The sequence below is a fragment of the Ornithorhynchus anatinus genome, chromosome 4 (genome assembly GCF_004115215.2).
Source record: "Ornithorhynchus anatinus isolate Pmale09 chromosome 4, mOrnAna1.pri.v4, whole genome shotgun sequence".
NCBI classification, from domain to species: Eukaryota; Metazoa; Chordata; class Mammalia; order Monotremata; family Ornithorhynchidae; genus Ornithorhynchus; species Ornithorhynchus anatinus.
The window spans coordinates 37,227,952-37,255,785 of NC_041731.1; the positions used below are offsets into that span (position 1 = coordinate 37,227,952).

Here is a 27,834-nt window from a genome sequence, read left to right on the forward strand (position 1 = left end):
GGCTGTCACCACTGTTTAGGAGGCTGCAGCTGGGCCACACTGAGGGTACAGCATGCGTCCAACCCAATTTGCTTGTATCCACCCCAGTGCTTAGTACAGTGCCTAACGCATAATAAGCACTTAACAATACCACAATTATTACTATTATTATTATTACAGGAGATTGGTCCTTGCCACAGCTGTCCATTCCAATGGGGCAGTTCTAGAACCCTCAGCCCTGTTGCTACCTGAAGGCATTTGTGCCCGGGATAGAAGGGTCCCTGTGGGGAAATACACTGCAAACGTTTGAAGGACCAAGCACAGCCCTGGGCCAAAGGGGCATAAATAACACTGTATTATCTCTGACACACAAGCTTTGTTTTCACCTCCAGAACAGTTCCTGATATGAGGGACTGGTCAGGAATAGGTAGGCAGGGGAGATCTCCCACACTGCACTGCACTCTGGGACTCTGAGGGCCGGTGGTGCACTTTGGTTGAGGAAGCCCTGCCCCGCCGAAGAAGAGGGGCCGCTGAAGGGATCGGCTGCCCCACAGCGACCTTCATCAGGACGAGAGGCAAGGCATGGTCAAAGTGGGCGGAAGAACGCTCACTTAGGAGAAGTTGGAGAAGCAGTGTGTACTAGTGGATAGAGCCCAGGCCTGGGAATCCGAAGGACCTGGGTTCTAATCTCTGCTCCACCACTTGTCTGCAGTGTGACCTTGGGCAAATCACTTCACTACTGTGGCCTCAGTTACCTCATCTGTAAAATGGGGATTAAGAGTGTGAGCCCCATGTGGACCGAGACTGTGTCCAATCTGATTAACTTGTATCTACCCCACTGTTTAGAACAGTGCTTGGCACATAATAAGCATTTAAGTACCATAATAATAATAATGTTAACTATTATTACTATTAATTCCCACAGGCCAGGCGGCCAGGGAGAGAGCGGGGAGACTGTTGAAGGCTGGTGGCCTCTAGAACTATCTTCATGAGAGGAGAGGCAGGAAAGCAGGAGAGATTTAGGTTAACTAGGATCAAGAACTTCTCTGTTGGGAAGGTGAAATCCTAAGTGGGTGACTGAGCAGAAATGGAGAATCTCCTTCCCTAAGAATGTTTAAGAATGGGAAAGAAGTCCATCCCCCCCACCATCCCATTTCTCCCCTGACCCTCCTTCATGCCACCATCCGTTTAGTATGGTTAAGGAAACCATCTTGCACGGAGGCAGAGGGATAGGCTAGATGACACCCGGGGATCCTTTCCAGCTTTTGGATTCTGTGATTTCTCCAGGGAGTCCCGCAAATTTTGGCCACCTGGGTTCTGGGGAGGAAGAAAATTTTCCCCCAAGAACAAAAAGCCCGCGACTGTGTCTTCTCCGGGAATCAGGGGACAAAGAGGGAAGGATGCAGCAGCCACTGCCTTGTCTCGATCGCTGGGACCGGTGGTTGCGAGGGACACTTCTCACACACAGGAACAGCAAAGGGTGGAGCAGTCCAATTTGGCAGGGGTTCCCGCATTGCCGGCTTTCTTGTTCACCTTGGGCAGCAGGAGCACGAAGGACATGGCCAGGGCACAGTGGTAGAAACTGTGGACGTACGTGTAGTCCCACTCCTGTGGAGGGAGGCAGCATCAGCCCCATGCAGTCAGTAAATCGTATTTGCTGAGCACTTAGTCCAGAGCACTGTACTAAGTGCTTGGGGGAGTACAGTAGAACAACTAACAGACACAGTCCCTGCCCATAATGAGGGGGCCATTGGTCAAGGCTGGTTTCATCAAAGGCACAAATTCTTCACCTCAAATCATCCCCAGCTTCAGGTGACTCAGTTTTAAAGAGCTGATGATTGGAGGCAACAGAGTTGGGGCAGAGTGGGACAGGGAGTTAGGAGGTCAGATATGCAAGGTCTTTGTGCTTCAGTTTCCCTATCTGTAAAATGGACCACTAACCCCTGCCTAAGTGACCCCATCCCAACAAAATATCTCTGCCTGTCTAAGGAAGATGGGACTGCATTTGAAGCCCCTTCCCCCTCAAGAGCCCATTCGTGGTTTCATAGCCAAGAGAGGTGTACCGAGCCCTTTCTTCTTAACCCCGGTTTTGGGGGTATCTGTGGCCTCTGAATGTCCCACTGTTGGCTCAGCTTGGGCCAATAAAATGCTTTACCGGTCGAGACTGTTTCCCATTGAGGAATTCTCTCAGGAATTATTTCCTGAATAAATTCCAGTCGGGGCTCATCAAACTTCAGCAGGAGATCAAATTCCCATGTTAATATCTCTCCTACCACCGTGAGTCATATGTTGGTATTAATTATGAATGACCTTACTAATGGGCAGGAGATCTTCTAGTAAGAGACAAGTTGTTGAGAGAATCTAGTTCCTTTCCATCCTTTTTCCATATAACTCCTCTTCTGGCATTGATTTTCTTTGGAAAAGAGCTCTGATCATTTTGACTATGAATACTGCTTCTAATCATACAACTATGAATAACTAAAGATGTATGGTAATACAGTTATTTTTAAAGGAGGGCCGATTTCTCATTCTCTTGCTTCCAGTGTCCTGAAATATGAGATTCCCAATCCTTCAGCCCAATTTTAGTCCTGTTAATACTGAGACCTCAGCAGTAGGGCTGAGGGTGAGGAACACGTTCTCATCTCCAAAGGGGAAAGAATGACCGTTGTATTGGTTTTTCTAGCTGGGCGACCACCTGCCAAGAGAGCATGCTGGTGAGAAATAAGGGGTGGGCTGGTAAAGGTGTGGAAACTTGCAAGGGTGAAATAATAGATATTTACTCATCCATTAGGCTGTTAAATCCAATTATCTGTGAGTGAGTATTCAATCTGTGAGCTACCTCCCACTTCATATCTGGCAGACCGCTACTTTCCCCAACTTCCAAGCCTTACTAAAATCACATCTCCTCCAGGAAGCCTTCCCCGAATGGGCTGCTACTCTCCCCACTTTCAAAGCCTTAAAATCACATCTCCCATGTGAAGAGGCCGTCACGTACCTCAAAGTGAAACCTCAGCATCAAGGCCAATGCCCCAAAGCAGAAGCCGGGCCCGATCTGCTGGGTATAGACGCTCATATCGGGGTACAGACCTTTCTTTTCTTTCATCTTCTGCAGCTGGAGAGGAAATAGAGAGAACACATCTGCCTGGGGGGCATTGCCACCTGTGAGACCCCCCAGCCCTGGCCTCTGTGTTCCCCCCTTCCCTCCCACCGTGGTCCCCCCGTGAGGGCTAGTGGTCTCCAGGTGCCAGAAAGTTGCACTGGGAGCAGAATGGAACCGGCAGCCCCAGCCTGATTCCTCATGAATCTAGGAATCAGTCTTTATTAGTCAAACAATCGTATTTGTTGAGCGCTTACTTTCTGCCATATGTGCACTGTACTAAGCTATTGGGGGAGTACAATATAATAATATAACAGACACATTCCCTGCCCACAGTGAGCTTACAATCTAGAGACAAGCTTATTAGCTGGCCTGCTAGAAGTCTCAACCTGGTCAATCAATCAATGGCATTTATTGAGTGCTTACTGTTTGCAGAGCACTGTACTAAAACCTTGGGAGAGTACAATTCCACAGAATTAGCAGACATGTTCCCTGCCCTTAACACATTTACAGTCTAAAGAGGGAGACAGACAATATATAACAATGTGTGCGCACTGGAGGTTTTCACCACCTTTTCCAGAGGAAAGCTCCTGAGTCTCTGGGCAAATCCAGATCGAGGGTCTAGAAATAGCCTTCCCCCGGACCACAGTCGTGGGAATCTCACACACGACAGCTCATCCCTCAGACGTGCCAGGGAGCGGCTCGTGCCGACCCGAGAGTGGGTAGGGCCTGGGGGTGGAGAAGAACGGGAACAGCTGAGTGGCTAAAAAAGAAGGTGGCCTATGGCTGGGGCTTCAGAGCAGCATGTTCTTTCTCCCAGAGCAACAGGGAGCAGGGCTAAGAGGGGCATCTGCCATTGTAACTTTACAGTCCGGCAGCTTGAGCCAGTGATGAGTGAGGAAGCCCAGCAACTTTCATTCCGAGAACTGTGTGGTATGAATCTTCCATTTCATGGAGATCCTCACGTTTTTCTCAAGTTAGAGGCTACCTTGGGCAGGTCTTCACCCCGTTTCATCATTCAGTAGCATTTCCTGAGAACCTACCCTACGCTCTGGAGAGTGAAATAGAGCAGACATGATCTCTGCCCTTTAGGAGCTTACATATTTTCCTGTCTACTGGAGTGTGGGTTGAGATTTTAGGGTTTGAGTCTGATGGGGCTTAGGCCCAGCTGGACACCTAAATGTTTTGTGATCACCAGGATTGGGTCCCTCCCTCCCACTGCTAAGGGGCTAAAAACCCCACTCTGGAGAATCAACATGGTCTAGTGGAAAGAGCATGGGTCTGGGAGTCAGAGGACCTGGATTCTAATCCTGGCTCCGTCACTCGTCTGCTGGGTGAGCTTTGGCAAGTCAGTTCATTTCTGTATATCGCAGTTACCTCTAAACTGGAGATTAAGATTGTGAGCCCTATGTGGGACGGGGACTGCATCCAACCTGATTAGCTTGTATCTACCCCATCACCGAGTACAGTGTCTGGCATCTGGTAAGCGCTTTAACAAACACCATTTTTTGAAAAAGGCCACTGTACTAAGCGATTGGGAGTAAAATAGGGTACCACGGGGCCCTCTTGCTTAGCTCCAGAGCCATTTCTGCCACTCCCGATCCTGGTAAAAATTGCCACTGCTGCCAAGCCTCTGGGTTCGACTGCAGGGGCCGAGGTGGAGGAAGACTGGGTGTGTAAAAATATAATTAGCAAGTACCAGGCAAAAACGTACCCTTTCCATATCAGTACTGGACAGGAGCTCATTGTGGACTGGAAATGTGTCTGTTTATTGTTATATTGTACTCTCCCAAGAGCTTAGTACACAATAAGGGCTCAATTATGCACACAATAAGGGCTCAATAAATACAACTGAGTGAATTAGATATGCCAGTTAAGTATAGAGTGATCGGTATAAAACCAGGCAAGGAACGAGGCAGAAAGCTGGGGATTCAGCTATCATTCCACCTAGAGGCCTGCATTCTTCTCACGACTTCTTCCCAGACAATCAGTTAATCAACTGATAGTATTATTGAGCTTCTGCTGAGTGTGGAGTATTGCATTAGTACTTGGAAATGTTTAGAAGAACTAATAGACAAGTTCTCTGCCTTCAAGGACCTTACAATCCAGGCAGATACTAAAATAAATTCCCGCTAGGAGGAAGTAATGGAGTAGATAAGCTATGTGCAAAAGAGCTACAGGGATCGTGAGTGTATAAGTGTTGCGGTGATACAGAAATGCTAAATAATTACGATATTTGTTAAGTGCCTTCTATGTGCCTAGCTCTTTTCTAAGCACTGGACTAGAAGTGCCTGGATTAGCAATACTGATAAAAAAAATACAAGGTAATCATGGTTTACAGGAAGCTCACAATCTAAGGGGGAGGGAAGAACAGGTACTGAGTCCTCATTTTCACAGAGGAGGAAACTGAGGCCCAGGTAAGTGAAGTTACTGGCCGAAAGTCATACAGCAGGCAAGTGGCGAGCCCAGGATTAGAACCTCTACCATTCATACTATAAGCACTCCATAAATGCACTGATGATAATAATGGATGGGTCCCCCTGCTAGTCACAGCAACTATATAGGTCTTGTTTTTTTTTTGATGGTATTTGTTAAGCACTTAACTATGTGCCAGGCACTGTACTAAGTGCTGAGGTAGATAAAAGCAGATCGGGTTGGACACAGTCCCTGTCCCTCATGGGGCTCACAGTCTCAATCCCCATTTTATAGATGAGGGAACTGAGGTCCAGAGAAGGGAAGTGACTTGCTCGAGGTCACACGGCAGACAAGTGGCAGAGCTGGGATTAGAACCCATGACCTTCTGACTCCCAGGCCCATGCTCTATCCGCTACGCCATGAGGTTGTACAAAGAGGAGTTTCAAATGAGCCCTTAGGGTGTCCTCACATATCATTTCCAAGGTCAAGAAGCAGGCAAGTGGCAGAACCGGCACAAATACTGTACTATAATACTATACTATAATTACTATTCCAACAAGTGGAGGTTCATTTTATGCCTGGGGGAACTAAGCCTGCCCCTCTGCTCTATAACACCCTCATATCTCATTTCATCCGTTACGTGAGGTAACCTGTGAGCCAAGATGGGGGTTGACCAAGTGTCTGTAGGCAGTCCTTAGTACTGTCAAAGGCCACCCTTACCTCAGGGCCACTTGGGCCAGGGGATGCATTTCATAGTCCTTTAATAGAATAACTGTCCTCCCAAACCGAAATGAAATGCTCTATGAAATGGGCTTGAAATGTTATTTTAGCTCATGAAGATGGCAGGCCTTCTGTACAGAGCTCTTTGGCATGATTTTCTTTCCACTGATGGGTCAGATTGCACAATGGGAAGACTGTCTGGAGGGGGTGTTTCTGGGCTGTAATGAGAAAATGTCATGCCATTTAATTCGATTCCAGAAGCAGGTTCCTAACGAGTATTTCCGAGGATAATTAGCCGATGTCTGGACTGGTCGGGGAGGAGAGGAGGCGTGACCCTTCTAGGGTGGGTGGAGCATGAGAGGCTGAGCTGCTTTATCAGGACCTCAGACTCGGAATTCAGTCATTATCTCCCGAACCCTGTTTGTTTATGGGATTTGGAATGTTAATTAATGAGGAATGCCCTCTTGTTGGGAACACTGGAGCTCAGAAAAACAACTCGCCTCCTCAAGGCGGGAAGTTCTGTTGGGGAAGAAGGGGTGGGGTGCCCTACTTCCCCAAATGTAGCCTGAATATCGATTCCCAAGTCCGATTAAGAAGTCAGTTTGTTTTCTCCCCCAGGTGGTCAGGCAGAATCTCAGATTGGAGTCCCTGGAATTGGGCTCAGATCCTCATTCTGCCACTGACCTGCTTAGTGATTAGAAGCAGCATGTCCTAGTGGAAAGAGCCCTGGACTGGGAGTCCGGTGACCTGGATTCGAATCCCGGTCCTGACACTTACCTGTTTTGTGTCCTGGGATGAGTCAGTTAAGTTCTCTCTGACTCAGTTTCCTCATGTGTAAAATGGGAATTCAGTGCTTGTTCACTCTTCTCCTTAGACTGTGAGTCCCCTGGAGGACAGGACTGTCCCCACCCTAACTAGTATTGATGCAGCGCTTAATACAGTGCTTGGCCCACAATAAGCACAAAACAAATATCATAATTATTATTATTCCAGCAAGTGGAGGTTCATTTTACACCTGGGGGAACCAAGCCTGAGCTTCTGCTCCCTGCAATTATCTGGAGAGAAACGACATTGTGCCTCTGGTGAGTTCGGAGATCTTCTGGAGACCAGGAGTGTCATTGTTTAGTCTCCCCTTTTCACATGCCCATCTGGATGATCCCAAGGCAGCTAACCACCCCCGCCCACCCCCCAAGACTAAATTGATCTGAGGTCAAGCTGTCCCCAGCCCCATCCTAGGGCCAATCCCTCCTTACCCACTTGGCAGTGATAATGAGAACGGCAGTGCCGATGGGTCCGGAGTACACACCGTAGCCCCACCGGTCGTGGTAGATCCTCACCGCGATGGTCAAGACGCCAAACATGACGAAGGTCGATCTCTTGGGCTCGTCAAAGTCAGCCAGGGCTGTGGGAGACATACCCACTGGATGCGGGGAGGCCTTCTCCTCTCCCACCCATCTTGATGGCTCCTTCTCCTCTTGCTTTGACCCTGCCCCTTTCTCTGCTGATCTCTTAGACTGAGAAGGCCTAGCTCTCTAAACGTCTGACAGGCTCGCTTGGAGGGGCTAAAGGACGGGGCATGCTGGGATCGGGGAGGACCGGCGCAGTCGTTTCAAAGGAACTCAGTCTCCACCCAACGTCTGCAGAACGATTCCCCCAAACACATTTCAGACAGATGCAGGGACTGCTCATATTCCCAGAAGGGGATTCCAAGGCCTTTCTTGGTAGCCTGTCTCAGCACTTAATGCTCTATATTTACAGCTGTCCATCAAAGATGCTACTGACGAAAGTGATTGTGGCTGCCAAGGCCTTTGCCCCACCACATTGCGATCGGGAGATGATCAGCCTCTGGTCTGGGGCTTAGACAGCTGCGCTATGCCCCTTGACTTTTGCTTCTCACACCGCATACAGTCTGATCAGAGTCTCTGCTCCCAAAAAAGCTTCTTCCCCGTTATTCCCAACCACCAATGAGGTTGGTCTGTCCTCTCTTTCTTTCCATGCTGGGAAGCAGCAGGGCCTGTGAAAAGAGCCTGTGCCCGGGAGTCAGAGGGCCTGGTTTCTAATCCTGGCTCCACCGAGTAGCTGATGTGTGACCTTGGGCAAGCCATTGCACTTCTCCATGCCTCAGTCCCCTCATCTACAGAACTGGGATTCAATATCTGTTCTCCCTCCTATTTTGAGGGTGAGCCCCTTAAGGGACAGGGACTGTGTCTGACCTGATTAACTTTTATCTATCCCAGTGTTTAGAACAGTGCTTGATACATAACAGCTGTTCTCTCTCCTACTGAGACTGTCAGTCCTGTGTGGGACCTGATTTTCTTGTATCTACTCCAGCACTTAGTTCAGTGCTTGGCACATAGTAAGCGCTTAACAAATACCTAAATCATTATCACTATAATTATTCCTTGTAGTCTGCAGTCATTTTAGTTGAGATTGTGCTTCCTTGAATATGTAAATGATTTTTCTGCCTATTGGGTAGTGGTGGGTCTCTGTCTCACTCAGCTCTTCTCAAGCCAATCCATCAGTGGCATTTATTTAGCATTTACTGGGAGCAGAGGACATGCTTATTGGGCGCACTGGGTACAGTGCTTGGGAGAGTACAACAGAGTTGTTAGACAAGATCTTTGCCCACAAGTAGCTTGCATTCTAGTGGATCAGCAAAGCATCTTGGGCTATTTGGGCTCAGAGGGTTGGTGGAGTGGGACTCACTGAGGTTTATGGGTGCTCTTGGGGGTACAGCGGGTCGTTCTGAGGCTGATGGGAGATAGAGGGATCAGGGTATCTGCCTCACGTTTGGGTCCGTCCCCTGATTCCCCACCTTCCTGAACTTCTGCTGCTTCGGTCACCAGACCATCTCCCCAGCTCTTGGATGATGACTTCTAAAAACCTGAGAGATTCTGCTGTGGGTCCCAAAGCAGCAGTCAAGCCCCCAGCAGTGAAGGATGATGGACTTTTGTTTAGTGCACAATGTCGGGGTTGGGGGAAGGTAGAGGGAGGAGGGGGTCAGCTGGGTAGTTCCAGCTTGCACAGCTGTGTTATGGCTGTGTTGGGTTTGCATTCCAGGAAATATGCCCAGAGCCCTCTCCTCCGGCACATGAGTGCGTCCAATTTTTCCAACCGACGTGGTAAAAGGTTTTCCCTGCGGCCGGGCCCCCCCACCCTTCTCTGTCCTCGAATCGCATCTTCAGAGCGATCTGGAGAAGGGATGGAGTCCATATTTTCTTGTCTGCCATTGCTCTCTGGGGGCCTTTCCCAAAACCCCAACTTCATTTTTTTCCCCCTTACTATTTTTCAAAGTAAAAAATAGCCAAACAAGGAAATGGACCGGGCCTAATTTGGGAGGGCAAGTGGGAGGAACTTACGAACACGAGAATGTAGGCAGGGGAGGGCAACAGGTGTCCTGGGAAGGTAGAAGTAGTGAGGCCTAGTGGAAATAGCGCAGGTCAGGGAGGGGAGACCTGGGTTCTAATCCTGGATCTGCCAGTTTGCCTGCTGTGGGACTTTGGGCAGGTCGGTTAGCTTCTCTGTAACTTCTTTACTGTTCCCTTTCATCAGTGATCTTGAATAAAATAATAATGATATAAAAATAATATCTATCAAGTGCTTAGGTTGAGCACTTGAGTTAGATAATCAGGTTGGACACACTTCCTCATCCACTGGCACTCACAGTTTAGCGGGGAGGGAGAAGAGTGATTTAATCTCCATTTTACATTCTAGGAAACTGAGATGTAGAGTAGAAAAGTGACTTGTCCAGGGTCACACAACAGACAAATGGTGAAGCTGGGATTAAAACTCAGATATCCTGCTTCCCAGGTCCATGCTCTTTCCCCTGGGTTAGACTGTGAGCTCCTTGGAGGGAGAAATCACATCTTTTGTCTTGGCTGTACCCTCCCAAGTGCTTAGTTCAGTGGGCCGCATACCGTAGGTGCTCAATAAATACTACTGATTGTTCACATGAGCCAAATTCAACCGGAGGCACAGAGATGCCCCCTCTCCAGGGCTGGGTGTTGGCAGATACAACTTTTTCAGGATGGTTGCTGTGCTATTTTAAATGACTGGTAATTGGAGAAGAAAGTTAGAGGGGGAATTTTAGAATTGTTTTGGTTTGGTGGCCCCTGGTGGAGCTGCCACTGAAAAGAGAGAAAACAGATGGTCCCTAGACAGTTCTGATCTCTTCTGAAAGCCAATGGCCAAATCTGTGAGGAAAAGCAGTTTGTTTTTCAAAAAAAAACTGCACCCGTGTTTCCAAATGGTGCAGATGGAGGGAGCAGTGTGATTCTTTTGTTGCCATATTCCATTCCAGGTGGTCTTAGTATGTTTGTGCCTATAGGCAGTGAATTTTTTAATGGTATTTGTTAAGCGCTTACTATTTGCTAGGCACTGTACTATGTGCGGGGATAGATCCAAGCTAATCAGGGTCCACAAAGTCCATGCCCCACATGGATCTCAAAGTCTTAATCCCCATTTTTCAGATGAGGTAACTGAGGTACAGAGAAGACAAGTGCCTTACCCAAGGTCACATACAGCAGAGAAGCGGTGGAGCCGGGATTAGAACTCAAGTCCTTCTGACTCCCACGCCCATGCTCTATCCACCAGGCCACACTGCTTCTTTGGCTGTGTGGTAATACTCCCCTGAACGTCTCCACCTTGGCCTGAAAACTGACTTGCTGAACAGTCGCTGCCTGAGTTCTGGGACTCTGCACTGCTCTACACACTCTATCTCCAGCTTGTCTGGGCTCCAGAGAGTTCCATGAAGCTTCTGAGAGCAGCAGGGAGTCATAGGGACAGGCCTGGTGGGTGGACAATCTGTCAATCATGCAAAAATGGTGACTCATGGTTTCTGGAATGGACCTAGCAGCATGAAGTGGCATAAACAGTAATCTGGCCTGGACTCACTTTTCTTACAATATTCATTTAGTGTCAAGAGTTAAACTTGCTCCACGAAAGTTGGTGGTAATAGGAGGAGGAGGAGGAGGAGATTGTGGAGGAGTAAGAGGAGATGGTGGAGGAGAAGGAGGAGAACAAGGACGAGCAGTAGGAGTTGGAAATGGAGGTGAAAAAGGAGGAGGAGAAGGAAATGTACGATGAGGAGAAGGAAATGTACGATGAGAAGAAGGAGATGATGAGGAGGAGATGGAGGAGGAGAAGAAAAAGGAGGAGGAGGAGAAGAAGGAGGAAGAGGAGGAGGGGAGAAGGAAGATGAGGAGGAGAAGGAAGAGGGGAGAAGGAAGATGAGAAGGAGGAGGAGACTGGGAGAAGGAAGATGAGGAGAAGGAGGAGGAGGAGGAGAAAGAGGAGGAATAATACCATTACTGGGTTCCCAGTGGCTGCAACCACCAGATAATTACCTCAAAAATGTGCCTTGCTTGCACCCACTTAGCTCCTGGGAAAAACCTGTTCTCAGAGAGCTGTCAGTCATCCTGTCCTGGCTGAGTAACAGTTCTGTCCTTGGCACATAGTATCAAATGCTGGTTTCAGTTACCCCGCTAATTTGAATAGTGTAGGGTAGTACCTGCTTGGGACTTGTTTGCAAGGCTGGGTTAAGGAGACTTACCCATCAGTGAGACCCACATGGACAGCACCGTCCCATAGATGCTGAAGTACTCCAGGATGTCGTAGCGCATGAAACACAGCACCGATAAGCCTGGCCCATCACAAGCGTGGTATATCTGAGAGGAAACAAAGGAACGTGTGACTGAGGGACTCCTCCCCACCCAACAGTTAGTGAGTGCTGTCCTGTTTTCTCTTTTCATTTTGAAGGGAAAGCCTGAAGAGCAAGGAAATTCCTGGAGGACACTAGCAGAAGTATGTTGGCTCTGACCAGTAAAATGGTGGGTTGTAAATTCACGGAGGGGAGGGATCGTGCCGTGGGTATTTCTCTGCAATCCCCACTATGCTCTGTGAAGGGCTTCACCCTCATGAGTACTCAAGAAATAATTATGGCATGGATTATATATGTACATATGCTAAGCACTGAGGTTGATATAAGGCTATGGATCAGACATAGTCTCTGTCATTCATTCAATAGTATTTATTGAGCGCTTACTATGTGCAGAGCACTGTACTAAGCGCTTGGAATGTACAAATCGGTAACAGATAGAGACAGTCCCTGCCCTTTGACGGGCTTACAGTCTAATCGGGGGAGACGGACAGACAAGAACAATATCTTATCCCCATTTTGCAGTTGAGGAATCTGAAACCCAGAGAAGCTAGAGACTTGCCCAAAGTCACATAGTAGTCCGGTGGCAGATCTGGGACTCGAAGACAGGTCAGTCGATCGATCGCTCCATCAATCAGTGGTATTTATTGAGCACATACTGTGTGCAGAGCACCGCACTAAACGCTTGGAAAAGTACAATGTAACAGAGTTGGTAGACATGTTCCCTGCCCACAACGACCTTACAGTCTAGAGAGGGAGACAGTCACTAATGTAAATCAGTTATGGATATGTACATAAGAGCTGTGGGGCTGAGATATGGTGGAAAAAATGGAGCAAATCCAAGGGCAAAGGCGATGTAGAAGGGAATGGGAGAAGACGAAACCAGGACTTAGCCAGGGAAGGTCTCGGAGGAGATGTGCCTTCAGTAAGGCTTTGAAGTGGGAGGGAGAGTAATTCTCTATTGGCTCTGAAGAGGATGAGCGTTGGTCCCACCTTCACAACATCTCTAAAATCTGCCTCTTCCTCTCCATCCAAACTGCTACCACATTAATACTGTAATCCCGTCAATGGGCGGGGACTATCTCTATCTGTTGCTGATTTGTACATTCCAAGTGCTTAGTACAGTGCTCTGTACATAGTAAGTGCTCAATAAATACTATTGAATGAATTAATGCTATCACTCATCCTATCCCGCCTAGATTATTGCATCAGCTTCACTGCTGACCTCCCACACTCCTGTCTCTTCCCACTTTTGTCCATACTTCACTCCTCTGCCTGGATCATCTGTCTACAAACATGTTCAGGACATGTCACCACCCCCTCCTCAAAAGCTCCAGTGGTTGTCCATCCATCTCTGTATCAAACAAAAACTCTTCACTAATGGCTTTAAAGCACTCCATAACCTTGCCCACTCCTACCTCACCTCGTTTTTCTCCTGTACTCCATCCTTCATACTTTGCTCCTCTAGTGCTTATCTTCCCCCGTTCCCCGATCTCACTTATCACGCCACCAACCCCTGGCCCACAACCTGCCTCTGGCCTGGAACGCCCTCCCTCCTTCAATCTGTCAGAAAATCACTATCCCCCTCTTCAAAGCCTTATTGAAGGCGCATCTCCTCCAGGAGGCCTTCCCAGACTAAGGCCCACATTTCCTCATCTCCCATTCCCTTCTGCATCCCCCCGACTTGCTCCCTTTGCTCTTCTCCCACCTCCCAACCCCACAGCACTAATGTATATATATGTAATTTTATTTATTTGTATTGATGTCTGACACCCTGCCTCTAGACTGAGCTCATTGTGGGTAGGGAATGTCACTGTTTATTGCTGTATTGTACTTTCCCAAGCACTTAGTACAGTGCTCTGCACACAGTAAGCGTTTAATAAATACTGTTGAATGAATGAATGAGAGCTCCAGGCCAGCAGCAGGATGTGGGTGAGAGGTTCCCTGATTGCCAATTCTTAATCTTTTCACTATGCCAAACTGTCTTGAATGCAGTTAACTGATTGAGTGATGGATTAATTCACCTCATAGTTGGTGTTTGCCACTTTCAAATACTTTCATCTTGTTCCTCAAAGTCTTCTGCTCTCATCCGATGCCCTTTTGGGGCCTAGGTCTTCCCCCAAGCGGGTGGGGTCTCTCCTAATGAGAGGTGGTTAGAGTAGGAGTGGTCCAGAGGCTGCTGACCTTTGATAGATTTCACCAAAAGGGGACTGGGTACAATTATTATTATTATTACCCCTCTTTGGGTGAGTCCAGAGCAAGAACTAAGTCCTGTAGGTTGACATTCTACCCCTGATGTCTGAGGAAACCACATGGTCTATCATAACTCAGCCTCTGAGTGAGAAGGTCATAACTGAGCATGTGCCGGGGGCTTGGAAGCAGAGGAGGCTGCCTTTCTTATGGGCGGGACCATTCTTCAAGAGCAGCAGGAAATGAGACCAGTTCTCTAGACCGAAAGCTCCCTATGGTCAAAAAGTGTCTGGCAACTCTGTTGTACACTTCCAAGGGCTTAGAACAGTGCTCTGCACATAGTAAAAGGCTCAATAAATGCCATCGATTGATCGAATGATTGATTGAGAGCTGATGACACATGGTGGAGGAGAAGCATCATGGTTAAGACAGTGCCCAAAAAGAGATGGGTGAGAGACAAGCCAGTGCTGGGCTTGTCAGCACCGCTGAAGCGGTGTCGTAGAGCCTCCTCAACAACCTCAACAGACTCTGCCAAGGTGATCCCAACAGACATGAGCAGCCCCGGTGCTAGAAATGTTAAGGTGCCCAACAGAGCCCACGGAGAGGGCAGGACCCTGGGAATTAGGACTGGCTTGAGAAAATTTGAGGGAAACAAGTGGAGGGACTGGACTGCCCGAAGAGTTCTGACCCTCAAGGCCGGGGACTGGAATTGTGTTTTGAGGACAGAGCAAAGGAATGGAAGGAGGGAGGAGGGAAGGAGAGGAAGAGAGAGAACAAACATTTATTTTTCTTTCTGAAACACATACACCCACACACCCACACTCAACCCCCGCGTTCTCCTCCCCCCAACAAACAGATGAGGCCAACACATTTGTCCAAGGGCAACATATGCTCCAGCCGGTCTGGGGAATGAAGAACTGAGCTGGGGCTGTTTAGCACAAGCCCTAACAGCAGCAGCTGCCATACCCTCCCTCGCCGTGCCCCACTCAAGGACACACACACACAAATCCCTCCTTTCCACCATGCCTCAGGGTGGGCTGGGTGCATCATCTAGTCTGTAAGCTCACTGTGGACAGGGAATGTGTCTGCTACTGCTATATTATACTCTCTCAAGCACTTAGTACAGTACTCTGCACACAGTGAGTGCTCAATAAATATGATTGAATGAATTAGCCGTTATGCCCCATATTTGCTGGGATGTGCTGTCCCACCCCATATCCCCCATCACAGAGGGTGAGATTATAGCTCTCCCCAGAGCAGATCTTCCATGGCAAAAAGGGGGAAACCCCTGATTGACCCTCCGCTTCTAACCAACCATGCTTGCAACTGTCTCCCACCACCAGAAAAGACAAAGGGCACCACTGGAAATCCAAAAGAGATTCTGGCCCTGAACAGCTATGCCCTAACTTGGCATTGCCTGGGGAAAGCCAACAGGATCTGCTTGTGTAGGCACCACCACCTGCACGAAGTCACCGAAGAACTGTGCATGCAGGTAGGCATGCACCAACCACATTCATATGCACGTATACCTCCCCTGCATCCATATCCATCCACATCCCTATATGCATAAACACAGGCAAACGCAACCGCCCCAGGCACCCCCACCCCCACATGCACACCCGCATGCACACATACATGCCCGCCTCCCTCCCCGCAAGCCCCTAAGGTCTGCTGCTGAAGAGCTCTCATATGGCAGGGCCTCTGGGAGGCTGGCTGCGTTCTGGGCATGATAGAGTTTTTCCACACATCTGTCTCTGCCTAGAGGAACTTTCGTCCCCCCTGCGCTCCCCTCTTATTACAGTGCGTTCAGCTTTTTAAGAGGGACAGGCACGATGATGGATGAGAGAGGAAGAGAGAGAGACATACAGGCTGCTTCCCCGAACCAGCCACTCTCCACGTGGTCAGGTAGGGGAATGGGGGAGCCCATTTGGACTCTTCCCTCCAGACATTGCTTTGACCCCACCAGGCCATTGCAGTTCAAAAGTCCCCTTCCCTTCCATTCTCCACCCCCCACGCCCAGGACAGGGTTAATTTATCATGTGGAGGGGGCGGTCATGGGCGCTGTATTGCCGAGAGCCCCATTCACAGCCCTAGGCAGCCCTCCAGCTCTGGCATTCTTCCCGGCTGGTCAGATGGCTCAGGCGGGCTGACCCCTGGTCTGCTCCGAGCTTAGCCCATCCACCCACCTCAGGGTCTCCAGGTCATTCTGCCCTCAAGCCCCCAGCCTCAGAGAGCAGATTCCATGGGGCTGGAGGGAGGGGAGAGGGCTCACTTGTTCTGGGCCTGAAGCGGTTCGCTGGAGGGTGCCGAGGCTCAGAGGGCCCCTAGAGGAGTTGGCGGTGGGGAGGGGAAGGGAGGGTGACAGTTTTTGGACCTTTGGTGGTCCCATGGGAGCCCCCCGGGGCCACCTGAAAGCGCCCTGTTTCTCTGAATCCAATTTCACGGCCAAAGAGTCACATGTCCTTCAACCCATCCACCCATCCTGGCCGGAGAAGTTGTCCGATTCACACACAACCTCCTGCTCGAGAGCTGCCCTCATTCATTCATTCATTCATATTTATTGAGCGCTTACTCTGCGCAGAGTAGTGTACTAAGTGCTTGGAAAGTACAATTCAGCAACACAGTCAATCCCTGCCCAACAATGGGCTCACAGTCTAGAAAGGAGGGAGACAGACATCAAAACAAGTAACAGGCATCAGTAGCATCAATATAAATCAATAGAATTATTGATAATAATGTTGGTATTTGTTAAGCGCTTACTATGTGCAGAGCACTGTTCTAAGCGCTGGGATAGATACAGGGTAATCAGGTTGTCCCACGTGAGGCTCACAGTTAATCCCCATTTCACAGATGAGGTAACTGAGGCACAGAGAAGTGAAGTGACTTGCCCACAGTCACACAGCTGACAAGTGGCAGAGCTGGGAGTCGAACCCATGACCTCTGACTCCGAAACCCAGGCTCTTTCCACTAATACACACCATTAATAAAATAAATAGAATAATAAATATGTACATATATACACAAGTGCTGTGGGGCGGGAGGTGGGTAGAGCAGAGGGAGCAAGTCGGGGTGATGGGGAGGGGAGGAGTAGCAGAGGAAAAGGGGGGCCTAGTCTGGGAAGCCCAATTGTTCTGAGGTCTGTTAAGCGCATACCATGTACTAAGTGTTGGGGTAGATTGTGGTAAGACCACCAGATGGGACACGAACCTTGTCCCACATGGAGCCCAAAGAGCCAGAATATACACAACCTCAAAAAGTTTCAAGTCCCGTCTGGTGTGGTCCAGACCCGCAGCAGAAAGCTGATTAGCCAATTGCTGCCCCTTGCCTGCCCCAAGACCTAGGGAAAGACCCTTAACTTCTCTATTTCTCAGTTTCCTCATCTGTAAAATGGGGATTAACTCCCCCAAGCCTCTAAGACCGTGGTGCTCAAAGGACTGTGTTGATCTGACTGCACTGTATCTAGCCCAGCGCTGGGACAGTGCTTGACATGTACATACATAGTAAGTGCTTAACGGATTCTGCAATCGTTATCCAAACTGCCTTTGAATCACCAAAAAACTGGATTGAACCCAACCCAAAAGAGCCAAATCCAGGTCTGTTTGATCATCTCCATGTTCAATTATCTATATTTTTTTCTCACCGGGCACAGGTCCGACTTAGCTTGGATAATCGGCCTTCCTCAGTGTAGGCATCCAAACCCCAGGCCAGGGGGTGGGCAGACACTGCCAGGCAGGGGGTCTGTCTGTATGGGTCCACCAGTCCCCAGGGCCAGTCCCAATCAGCCTGGCCACTCCGACTCTGCCTCCCCCGGGGGGATACCGCGCTTACCGCCACGAAGAACATGGTGAAGACGTAGACCATGGCTTCCATATGGAACTGCCTTCTGGCCGCGATGCTGGCGGTCGGGACGAACACCAGACTGCTGAGGGTGGGGAGGAGCAGCTTGGCAACGAGCGTCCCCATCGAGGGAAAGCCCGTGGGCGAGAGGCGGGCAGTGGGCGGAAGTCACAATCCCTGGAAGAGAGAGAAGGAGAGGGAGAAGGCGAGGACTAGGGAGAGGGAAAAAGAGAGTGAGGAGGGAGAGGGCGAGGGGGACGGATGGGGCTGGCAAAGTCCAAGGCGGAGTCCCCGGCTCCCACTGGAACTGGACGGGGGAGAGCTGTGCTCACAGCTGTGGCTTTCCAGGGTCTAAATGTCCACAGAGGGGCCTCTCCCGCGGTGATGTCAGCTCTCGGCAACAGGTGCCACATGAAGGGCCTAACAGCTGATGCGTCGTGGCTTTTTTTTTTTTTTCCTTTTGGGAGAAAACCACATCGGCCCAGGCTGCAGGACCAGTCGCCTCCTGTCCCCGCCTTGGTCCCCTGATCTTGTCCCTTGTCCCTCCTCCACCACTGTTCCTGATGGTTTCCCCTAGTCTGCGCCTGGGGTGGGTCGTTCTGAGGCCCTCACATCCTGAACCGTAGATTGGGGCCAAATCTCTGGTATCGTTCTTGAGTCCCGAGCCACGAATCCCAGCAGCTTCTGCCTCCTCAGCTGGACAGCCCCTGAACTCTTCTGAGGACACAGGCCGGGGCTGCGCTCTGCCCTGCCCAGCTTCTCAGAGAGACGGATGCCAAGACTGGAGAATTGGACCCAGCTGGGCCCTTCCGACTCTCCCTCAGGCCAACCCACCCCCTCTTCCCTCAGCAGGCAGAGCCTCTTCCTTTAGGAAGCAGTGGCTTCTCCTCCCGTTTCCACCCCTTAAGCCCGTGGTTCAGAGTCGGGGGGGAAATGCTCTACCCTGAAATGTTTAAGGCAGGGGCTGAGCCCACAAAGGTTCACCAGGTGAGGGTGAAAAGCTCCCCCTTAAAAATCCCTCTCCAGGGCCCCGGCTCCATGTTACTCCTCAGTCTGGGCCTGGAACAGCAGTGGGGTGGCAACAGGTTAGAAAAGAGCGGAGGGCAAATCATCTGGGGAGCTCACAGACTGGAGTCCCTTCCGGAGCCCTGCTATTGGTCCCAGGGAGGAGCCCCACTCTGGGAATCAGAAGACATGGGTTCTAATCCCGGCTCTGCCTATAGCTGGCCAGTGTGGGAGAAAACCACACACACATTTGGCAGTGGGCTGCGCCCCTGCCTTCCTGCTCACTCAGAACATTCTGTGGCCCAGTATGTCGCACCCCTTCCCTCCTGCTCACATGTTGCACTCTGTACCCCAGGGTGCTACGCTTTTGGCCACCTGCTCGCATGTTGCACTCCACCCCTGCCTGCCTGCTCGCATGTTGCCCCCTGTGCCCCGATGCCCTCATAACTGACAGATACAAGAATGGGTGAGTGGAGCTGGCAGCCCCAGCCACTAGCCCTCTAATCACTGTGGCTTAGTGGATAAAGCATGGGCCTGGGAGTCAGAAGGAGCTGGGTTCCAATTCCGGCTCCGGCACTTGTCTGCTGTGCGATCTTAGGCAGGTCACTTTACTTCTCTGGGCCTGAGTTATCTCATCTGTAAAATGGGGATTAAGAGTGGGAGACCCATGTGGGATAGGGACTGGGCCCAACAGAATTAACTTGTATCTACCCCAGCACCTAGAACAGTGCTTGGCACACGGTAAGCACTTAAGTACCAAAATTGTTATTATCATTATTCCTCTCTACAGGCGGTGAAGTCTCAGACTGAGGTCCATCCATTGTTCCCCACCAAAGACTCCATCCTCACTGTCACCTCTGTTGGATGGGGAATACCCTGAGGAGTCCTTACTTGGCTGGAATCAGGGGAAGGATCACTGAAACCCATTCAAACAGCCTTGGAAAAAGCACAAAAATCTACTGACCACCACCCCTTTTTGAATCATTCTCAGCCTCCATACCAACCCCTTCTCCCCCATCACCTCCCTGCATGGGGTGTCACTGGGAGCCAGATGAATGACGTTAGTATTCTTTTGTTCACTCTTACTAACCTTGGGCAAGTAGGCAAGGGACTATTTTCAAGGCTGCTTGAGAAGCCCTGGGATGGAAGAGCAGGGCCAATACTGGGGACGGAAAGTGCTTTGACTCGGCCCGACGGACGACGCCCATCCTCTCCGTGGACCTGCCCCCAATGGCGAGTCATGCTAGGGCACCACCTCCTGTCAACGAGCTCACGCCAGTGAGCGGGAGAAGAAACCTCTGCAGCCTCATCAAGTTCAAGGCCAGTAATCACCCCTCCGGAGCTGCCAAGCGTACGGGCATCTCCGCTGACTGCCATCATAGTGAGAAGGCGGTGTAAAGGAAACTCATTTGGCTGGCGGGTGCTGGAACCATCAGCAGCGGAGAATATTCTCTGGAGCTATTAAACACACGCCGGCTCTTGGGAGCAAGAAAAATTCCTCAGTTGGTTTTGTGCGGCGAGTGTGAGCGCGTGTGTGCGAAGACGCGCACGTGTGTGTTTTCTCAACCATAAATCCAGGCTCTAGGATATGCTGAGGACCAGGAGCTGTGGCCTTGGGGAAGGTAAAAAGAAGAGGAATGGGGAAGAGGAAGAGGAATGGGAGGAGCAGCAGGAGGAGGAGACTCGGAAAGAGAACAGGCCTGGGATTCAGAGGACCTGGATTCTAATCCCGACTCAGCCAATTCCTCTGCCGATTGCTAGGTGTGTGATCTTGGGGAAGTCGCTTAACTTCTCTGTGCCTCAGTTTCCTCAACTGTAAACTGAGGATTCAATACCAGATCTCCCTCCTACTTAAGACTGTGAGCCCCATGCGGGACAGGGACACAGGGACTGTGTCTGACCTAAACGTCTTGTACCTACCCCAGCCCTTAGAACAGTGTTAGATGCACAGTATGTGCTTAACAAGTATCATAAAACAAAACAAAGGAGGAGGAGAAGGAGGAGGAAGCAGACGAGAAGAGGAAGATGAGAAGGAAGAGGAGGAGGAGGAGAAAACCAAGGTGGCCCACGCGTGGTCGTGGCAACAAGGAGAGCCGAGCTGGAGCGGGGAGACGGGCCTCTCCGGAGCGACACTGGCCTTCTGCTCTGGATACAAGCTGGACGAGCAGAAGCACTCCTGGGAAACCGGAGCGGCTCTGGGCCGCTGGAGAACAACTGCCCCTGAGGCGGGGAAATGTCTGGGGCCTTGCAGGGGGCTGAAATCTCAAAATGTGACACTTTCAACGTCCCCAGAGGAAAAGGAGGCTCAGGAGAGAGCGAGCGAGCTGCAGGCCGAAAGCCAGGGAGAGATACACCGAAGACGACCAAGCCTGGAGGTGTTAACTCCGCCGGGGAAGGTAGGCGTTGTGGGCCGGTGCCAGAACTGGGCCGGGGAAGCCAAGCCAGAAACGTCTGGCCGTCAGTCGGAAACCTCAGCCTGGCTCTCCTCTGCCCCATCTTCTCATTTCAGGGCTGAATGGAAAAACCAGTTCCCGACTCCGACTCTGGAAGGGGGGGCGGGATCCAGCCACTCGCGGCTCCCCGTTTTCGACCACCAGATGGCACTTCGGATGGATTTCCAACTGGGATAGCGCGGCTCATGGAACGCCTAATCAGACCCCTAAAGCTTGCAAAAGATTTTTCCAGCCTCGGGACCCAAGTGGTCTCTTCAGCGATGAGCTCTTCTGCCTCTCGGATCCTTCTCCTATTCTTTTCCTTGAAGCCATTTCCGGTTTTGCTCTGTTTGTTTGTTTGCTTTTTTCCATCCCTATTTTCTTCCCTTCCCGTTTCAACCAACTGGGGGAATGGACGTGTTTTATAGAGGTAGAGAAATGCTCGGAATTTCTCGCGGGTTGCTTCTGCTTCGCAAGTGCAGTTGTCTGGCTTTCCCATTTTTAGCCCTGACCAGCTGTTGCATCTGTTTTCTTGGAATTCTGAGCTTTAGTGTTCCAGCAAAACTCAATCCCCTTTGTTTAGGGGGGAGGAGGGGGTTTCTCTCTCTCCTTTTCCTGGGGCTTTTGATGTTTGACCTACCAAATCTGCACAGATGATCATAATCGTGGTATTCATCAAGTGCTCACTAGGTGCCGAGCACTTTACTGAGCAGCGGGACAGGTATGGATTAATCAGATTGGACATAGTCTCTCTCCCCCATGGGCTCACAGTCCAACATAGAGGGAGAACAGGTTTTTTTTTAAGTCCCCCATTTTACAGAAGAGCAAACTGAGGCCCAGAGAATTCATTCATTCAATAGTATTTATTGAGTGCTTATTATGTGCACAGCACTGTAGTAAGCCCTTGGAGTATACAATTTAGCAACAGATAGAGACAATCCCTGCCCAATGATGGGCTCATAGTCTAAACGGGGCAGACAGACAGCAAAGCAAAACAGAACAGAACAAAACAAGCAGTCTAGCTAGCACAGACATCATCAAAATAAATAGAATCATAGAGATATACACATCATTAACAAAATAAATAGGGTAATAAATAATATATACAAATATGCACAGTGCTGAGGGGAGGGGAAGAGGGAAGAGCAAAGGGCGGGGGGGGGGGGAATAGGGAGGGGAGGAGGAGCAGAGGGAAAGGGGGGCTCAGTCTAGGAAGGCCTCATTCATTCATTCAATAATATTTATTGAGCGCTTACTATGTGCAGAGCACCTGTACTAAGCGCTTAGGAATGTACAATTCGGCAACAGATAGAGACAATCCCTGCCCAGTGATGGGCTTATAGTCTAATCGGGGGAAACAGACGGACAAAAACAAGACAACACGATCACGATAAATAGAATCGAGGGGATGAACACCTCATTAACAAAATAAATAGGATAATCAGCTCCTGGAGGAGGTGAGCTCTCAGTAAGTCAAGTGACTTGCCCAAGGTCCCAAGCAGACCAGATGGCAGTGTTAGGACTATTCATTCATTCAATAGTATTTATTGAGCGCTTACTATGTGCAGAGCACTGTACTAAGCGCTTGGGATGAACAAGTCGGCAACAGATAGAGACAGTCCCTGCCGTTTGACGGGCTTACGGTCTAAAGATTAGTCAGGTCTCCTGACTCCCAGCCCTGCACTCTTTCCACTAGGCCTCACCGCTCTATAAGACTCTGATGATGCTTGGAATTTGATGGAACTCCCTCAGCTAATCAGTCGTGCCTCTTCTGGCAGCACTGGCTCAATCAGCTTCTGAAAGCTCTCTGGTTTCTTCTAAGGTACTGGAAAGTCAGCAGCCCCCTGGAGACTGATGTTGCACACATAAATCAGTGAGATCGGCTCTGGTGCTTGTTGTGTCTGTTCTGCTATTGTGTTGTACTCCCCCAAGTGCTTAGTACAGTGCTCTGCACACAGTAAGCACTCAATAAATACGATTGAATGAATGAATAATTATGATCGATTGATCGAGACAAGGACTTTGGGTATTAATAATAATAATGATGACATTTTTTAAGCACTTACTATGTGCCACGCACTGTTCTAAGCACTGGGGATGGAGGGTTACAAGGTAATCAGGTTGGCCCACGTGGGCTCACAGTCTTAATGTCCATTTTGCAGATGAGGGAACTGAGGCACAGAGAAGTATCATCTCTGAAATGAGAGGAGCAACGTGTATTGGCTGGGCAAAAGGACCAGCCAGACAAATCCAAATCTATCCTGCTGCTATCCCAGCCAGATATATTACATCTGCAATTTATTTAATTGTATCAATATCTGTCTCCCCCCCTTCTAGACTGTAAGATCATTGTGGGCAGGGAATGTATCTGTTTATTGTTATATTGCGCTCTCCCAAGGCTTAATTCAGTTGTCTGCACACAGTAAACACTCAATAAATCTGATTGAATGAATGAATGCATGAGCTAAATGGGAGAAGGACCCCCCAGCCAAGTAGAAGAAGGATGAGGAAGAGAGGTTCCCTGGGGGAATCATGAGGGCCCCCGCTAGACCTTTCCACGCTTGACAGGGGACTGGGGAATGGCTGGAAGACCTCCCTGCCTGATCCCTCTGCTGGGCCTGCCTCCTTGCCCATCTCTTTTCCCACCCTCATGATGGCTCTCCTCCCCCTGGCCTCAGACCACTGTTATCCCTTCTCATTCTGCGGGACCCCTAGGCTCCATATCTTATTCCGGTTTGTTATTGCACCCGAGTAAGCATCACAGTTCAAGCTGCCCAGATGGGCCAGGTTGTATAGTGATGGGTGCTCCCCTGATAATGAACCCTGGCGCTGAGACGCTCCCAGTAACGCTCTTTCCCCGCCCCGCTTTCCCAGAGCGACAGCACACACAGTTGGCGGGGAGGACTGTCTGGGGACCCAGCTGAAGGAGCTACAGGTGTTTGCAAAGCGCCTTCAAAGATGGCTTTTTCAGACCTTGCTGTGAAATCATTAACCTTTGCTTTTGTTATTGCAAACTCCTGCTTCATAGACTGCAGCACTGCCAAGCCACCTGCAGACCGTATAAAACCAGAATTATGGGCAGAATAAATTGCCACTTAAATGGCACAGCCTCCCGTGGCAGCTTTATCTCTGGGTTCCTGGGGCCCAGCACCTGCCTCCACCAAGGTTTTCCTTTTATGTGGCCCTCTGCTGAATATGCCCATTGTCCTCGGTCATCCCAGGTAACTGCTCTCCTGCCTTTGACTCAACCCTTTCCTACCACTCACTCTTCCCTGCAGGGCTGGCCCCACAATGAAAGCTTGTCCTGCGGAGGAGAAAGGCCTGGTTGCGTTACAAAGCTTTTCTTTTATTCCGACACCCAGCCGGCAGGACCCGCTCCCCAAAATAACCGCCTCGTGACTCCCCCGTCCCGGTCCAGGCAGACGGGCCCACCCTGATCTCTCCACCAGACTTCGCTCCCTGGCATGGCCCAAGGTCTATGCTCAAGCGAGGTCTGGCCCAGGGAATATTCGCCGAGAGGCCCTGAGGAGCCTGGGGGAAAGGTACAGGGCGGAACTGGGGGGCCTGGGTTGATGGGCTTTAGCCCAAACCTGGATGAAGATAATAATAGTTGTAATTTCGGCATTTGCCGAGCTCCGGAGTTGATGCAAGATGATAAGATGGGTCTCTGTCCCACATGGGCTTCACAGGCCAAGGGGAAGGGAGGACAGGTATCTGATCCTCATTTTTTCAAACAAGAAAACTGAGCCACAGAGATGTTAGGTACAGTGACTTGCCCAAGGTCACACAGCAGACGAGTCAGAGAGGTGGGATTGGAATTCGGCTCTCCTGACTCTCAGCCCTGTACTCTTTCCTTTAGGCCATGCCGTTTCCCTTGTAGAAATAATAATCATTTTGGCATTTGTTAAGTGTTTACGGTGTGCTAAGTGCTGAGGTAGATCATGTTGAACCCAATCCCTATCCCACACAGGCATCATATCCTGAGGGGGTGGGGAAAGAGAGCAGGTTTTGAATCCCCATTTTACAGGTGAGGAAACTGAGATGTAGAGACACAAAATGACTTACCCAAGGTCACACAGCAGGCAAGTGGTGAAGCTTAGAAGGCAAGTTTCCTGAGCCCAGGCTTGTAAGGTTTCCTCTAGGCCTCATTTATCTTGGTGAAAGCAAAGGATGCTATAGGGGGCCCATTCTTCACTGTGGAAAAGGGGCATGGGGGCCTCACAGGATGATGGGCAACTGAAAATGCCCAGACTTCCCATTTGTGGCTTGGAGGCTATGCCTTGGGAGCTTAGCAGGCTCCAGACGGGCACATGCTCACGTGTCACAGGAGCCCCTAGGACTTTCGCTCAGGTTAGAGCACTTCAGTGGGGATGGGTGAAGGCTGAAAGGGGACAGGATTGAAATCTCCAAAATCATGAAGGGAGGGAACAGGGCAAACATGAAATTGTTGTCACCTGATCCCACAACATGATGAAGAGGGAACTCCTTCCGGAAACTCAAGCGGTAGGCTCAAAACAAAACCAGAGAAGGAAACTTTTCTTCACCACAGCAGTGGGTAAGCAGATAGAATTCATTCCCCCGGGAAAGTGGGTGGGCCAAAATAATCAACCAATCAATCAATCAATAGTATTTATTGAGCACCCCTCTGAGCCGTGCACAGACTCAAGAGGTGTTTGGCTAAATTCCCGGGTAATAGTAATAATAATAATAATTGTGGTATCTGTTAAGCCCTTACTATGTACCAGACACTGTACTAAGCGCTGGAGTGGATATAAGCAAATCAGGTTGGACACAGTCCCTGTCCCACATGGGGCTCACAGTCTCACTAGGTCTAGAGGAGGTGTCTGGGGGGAACTGAGAGGTGTTTGCTTGATCAGTCGATCAATCAATTGATCAATCACTCATACTTACTGAGCACTTACTATATGCAGAGCACCGTACTAGGTGCTTGGGAGAGTTTGATCGGGCCCTTTTAGCAAGGAGCGTGTGTTCTCGAAGAGGACAACTGTCCCATGGCCTCCACGTATCCAGTTGCTACTAATCAGGACAGAGGACTAGACCAGATGGGCCAAGGACTGATCCACTAATGGCCTCTGGACTTCAGCCCCTCTGCCCACTTGCCAAATCCCCAGCTGGAAAAGGCCTCAAGGTAGAACTCCACTCCTCGATGACCCTCCCCCAGATGGCTCTGCTCTCCACCCCACTGCCCGAGACGCCCATTCAAGGGACCCGGGATGACCCACGTAAGTGGCCGTATCGTTGGTTGGACGTGGCACTTCCTCCAACTCCTTCATTTCCCCAAACCTTGGAAGGGAAGCAACAGCGTCCCCCCGCTCCCCACCCAAGGGCCACCCGTCTCCCCTAGCCTCGCTGCCGTTGGGCCGGACAATCCGCTCTCTCCGCTCGCCGTCCCTGAGCTGTCCGAGACGGAGGAGGAAGCCCGGGCCAAGAGCAATACTCCAAGATGGTCCTCCCGGCAGCCCACAGAGGGCGAGACGCAATGCAGGGTCCGTCTCCGGCTGGAGGGGTGCGGGGGAGCTGGGGAGCGGGGCACGGCCCCAGACGGCCCCAGGGAATAATTTGACATGGTGCTAATTTTACCATGTGTGCTACATTGTGTGGAGCGCCCAGCCCCCGGGGCACGGAGGAAAGTCTGTGCTCAGGGAAACTTGGCTCCCAGCACACCCTGGAAATTGTGAATCTGCGAGTGAGTGGATTTCCAACATGTTTATGCAAATCCAGCCAGGCTGATGCTCACAGATGCCCCGGGAGGCCTGGGGGATGAGGCTGTTTCCCAAGATGTCATCTCCTGCCAGGGGGTGCCAGCACACCTGCCCTCCCCCTGCCCCCAGGGGCCATCCACCTGGGGATGGAGGAGGCCCACAGAGCGGGCTACTGCTAGCAGGACCACGTGGAGGGGTGGTCTCCATGGGCTCCTTGTCTAGGTGCGGGCGGTAGGGAGGGATGAGGAGATTCCAGCCTGGGTGGGGAAACCTATAAATTCAGAGGTTGGCAGGAGAAGTCTGGACTCTGGGGAGACCAAGTAATAGAGCTCAGCTCAGGCTCACCATCAGCCTGCACTTCCTTGTAGCCAGCACAGTTTGTATTCACTAGACACTGCATTTATTAAAGGCTTGCTTTTTATAGTTTTTGTTAAGCACTTACTATGTTCCAAGCACTGTTCTAAGCTCTGGGTAGATATAAATTTATCAGGCCAGACGCAGTCCCTGTCCCCCATGGGGCTCATGGTCTGAGTAATAATAATAATTGTGGTATTTCTTAAGTGCTTACCTTGTGCCAGGCACTGTACTAAGCACTGGGGTGAATATAAGAAACTTGGGTTGGACACAGGCCCTGTCCCACGTGGGGCTCCCAGTCTCACTTACCTCAGCTGTAAAATGGGGATTGAGGTCCAGAGAAGTGAAGTGACCTGCCTAAGGTCACACGGTAGACAAGTGGCAGAGCCGGGATTAGAACCCAGGTCCTTCGGACTCCCAGGCCCA

At 50.3% G+C, this 27,834-nt stretch overlaps 1 protein-coding gene across 1 annotated transcript; it reads right to left on the reverse strand.

The window, feature by feature from the left end:
* Positions 1 to 854: 854 nt before the first annotated feature.
* On the reverse strand, positions 855 to 18,333 carry MYMK (myomaker, myoblast fusion factor). Its single transcript, XM_001505173.3, has 5 exons — positions 17,886 to 18,333; positions 11,763 to 11,877; positions 7,465 to 7,613; positions 2,975 to 3,091; positions 855 to 1,587 (listed from the first exon to the last, which is right to left on the reverse strand). Exons 1-5 carry the CDS (start codon positions 18,018 to 18,020, stop codon positions 1,438 to 1,440), a joined length of 666 nt encoding a protein of 221 aa, XP_001505223.1. The 5' UTR covers positions 18,021 to 18,333; the 3' UTR covers positions 855 to 1,437.
* Between the last annotated feature and the right edge of the window lie 9,501 nt (positions 18,334 to 27,834).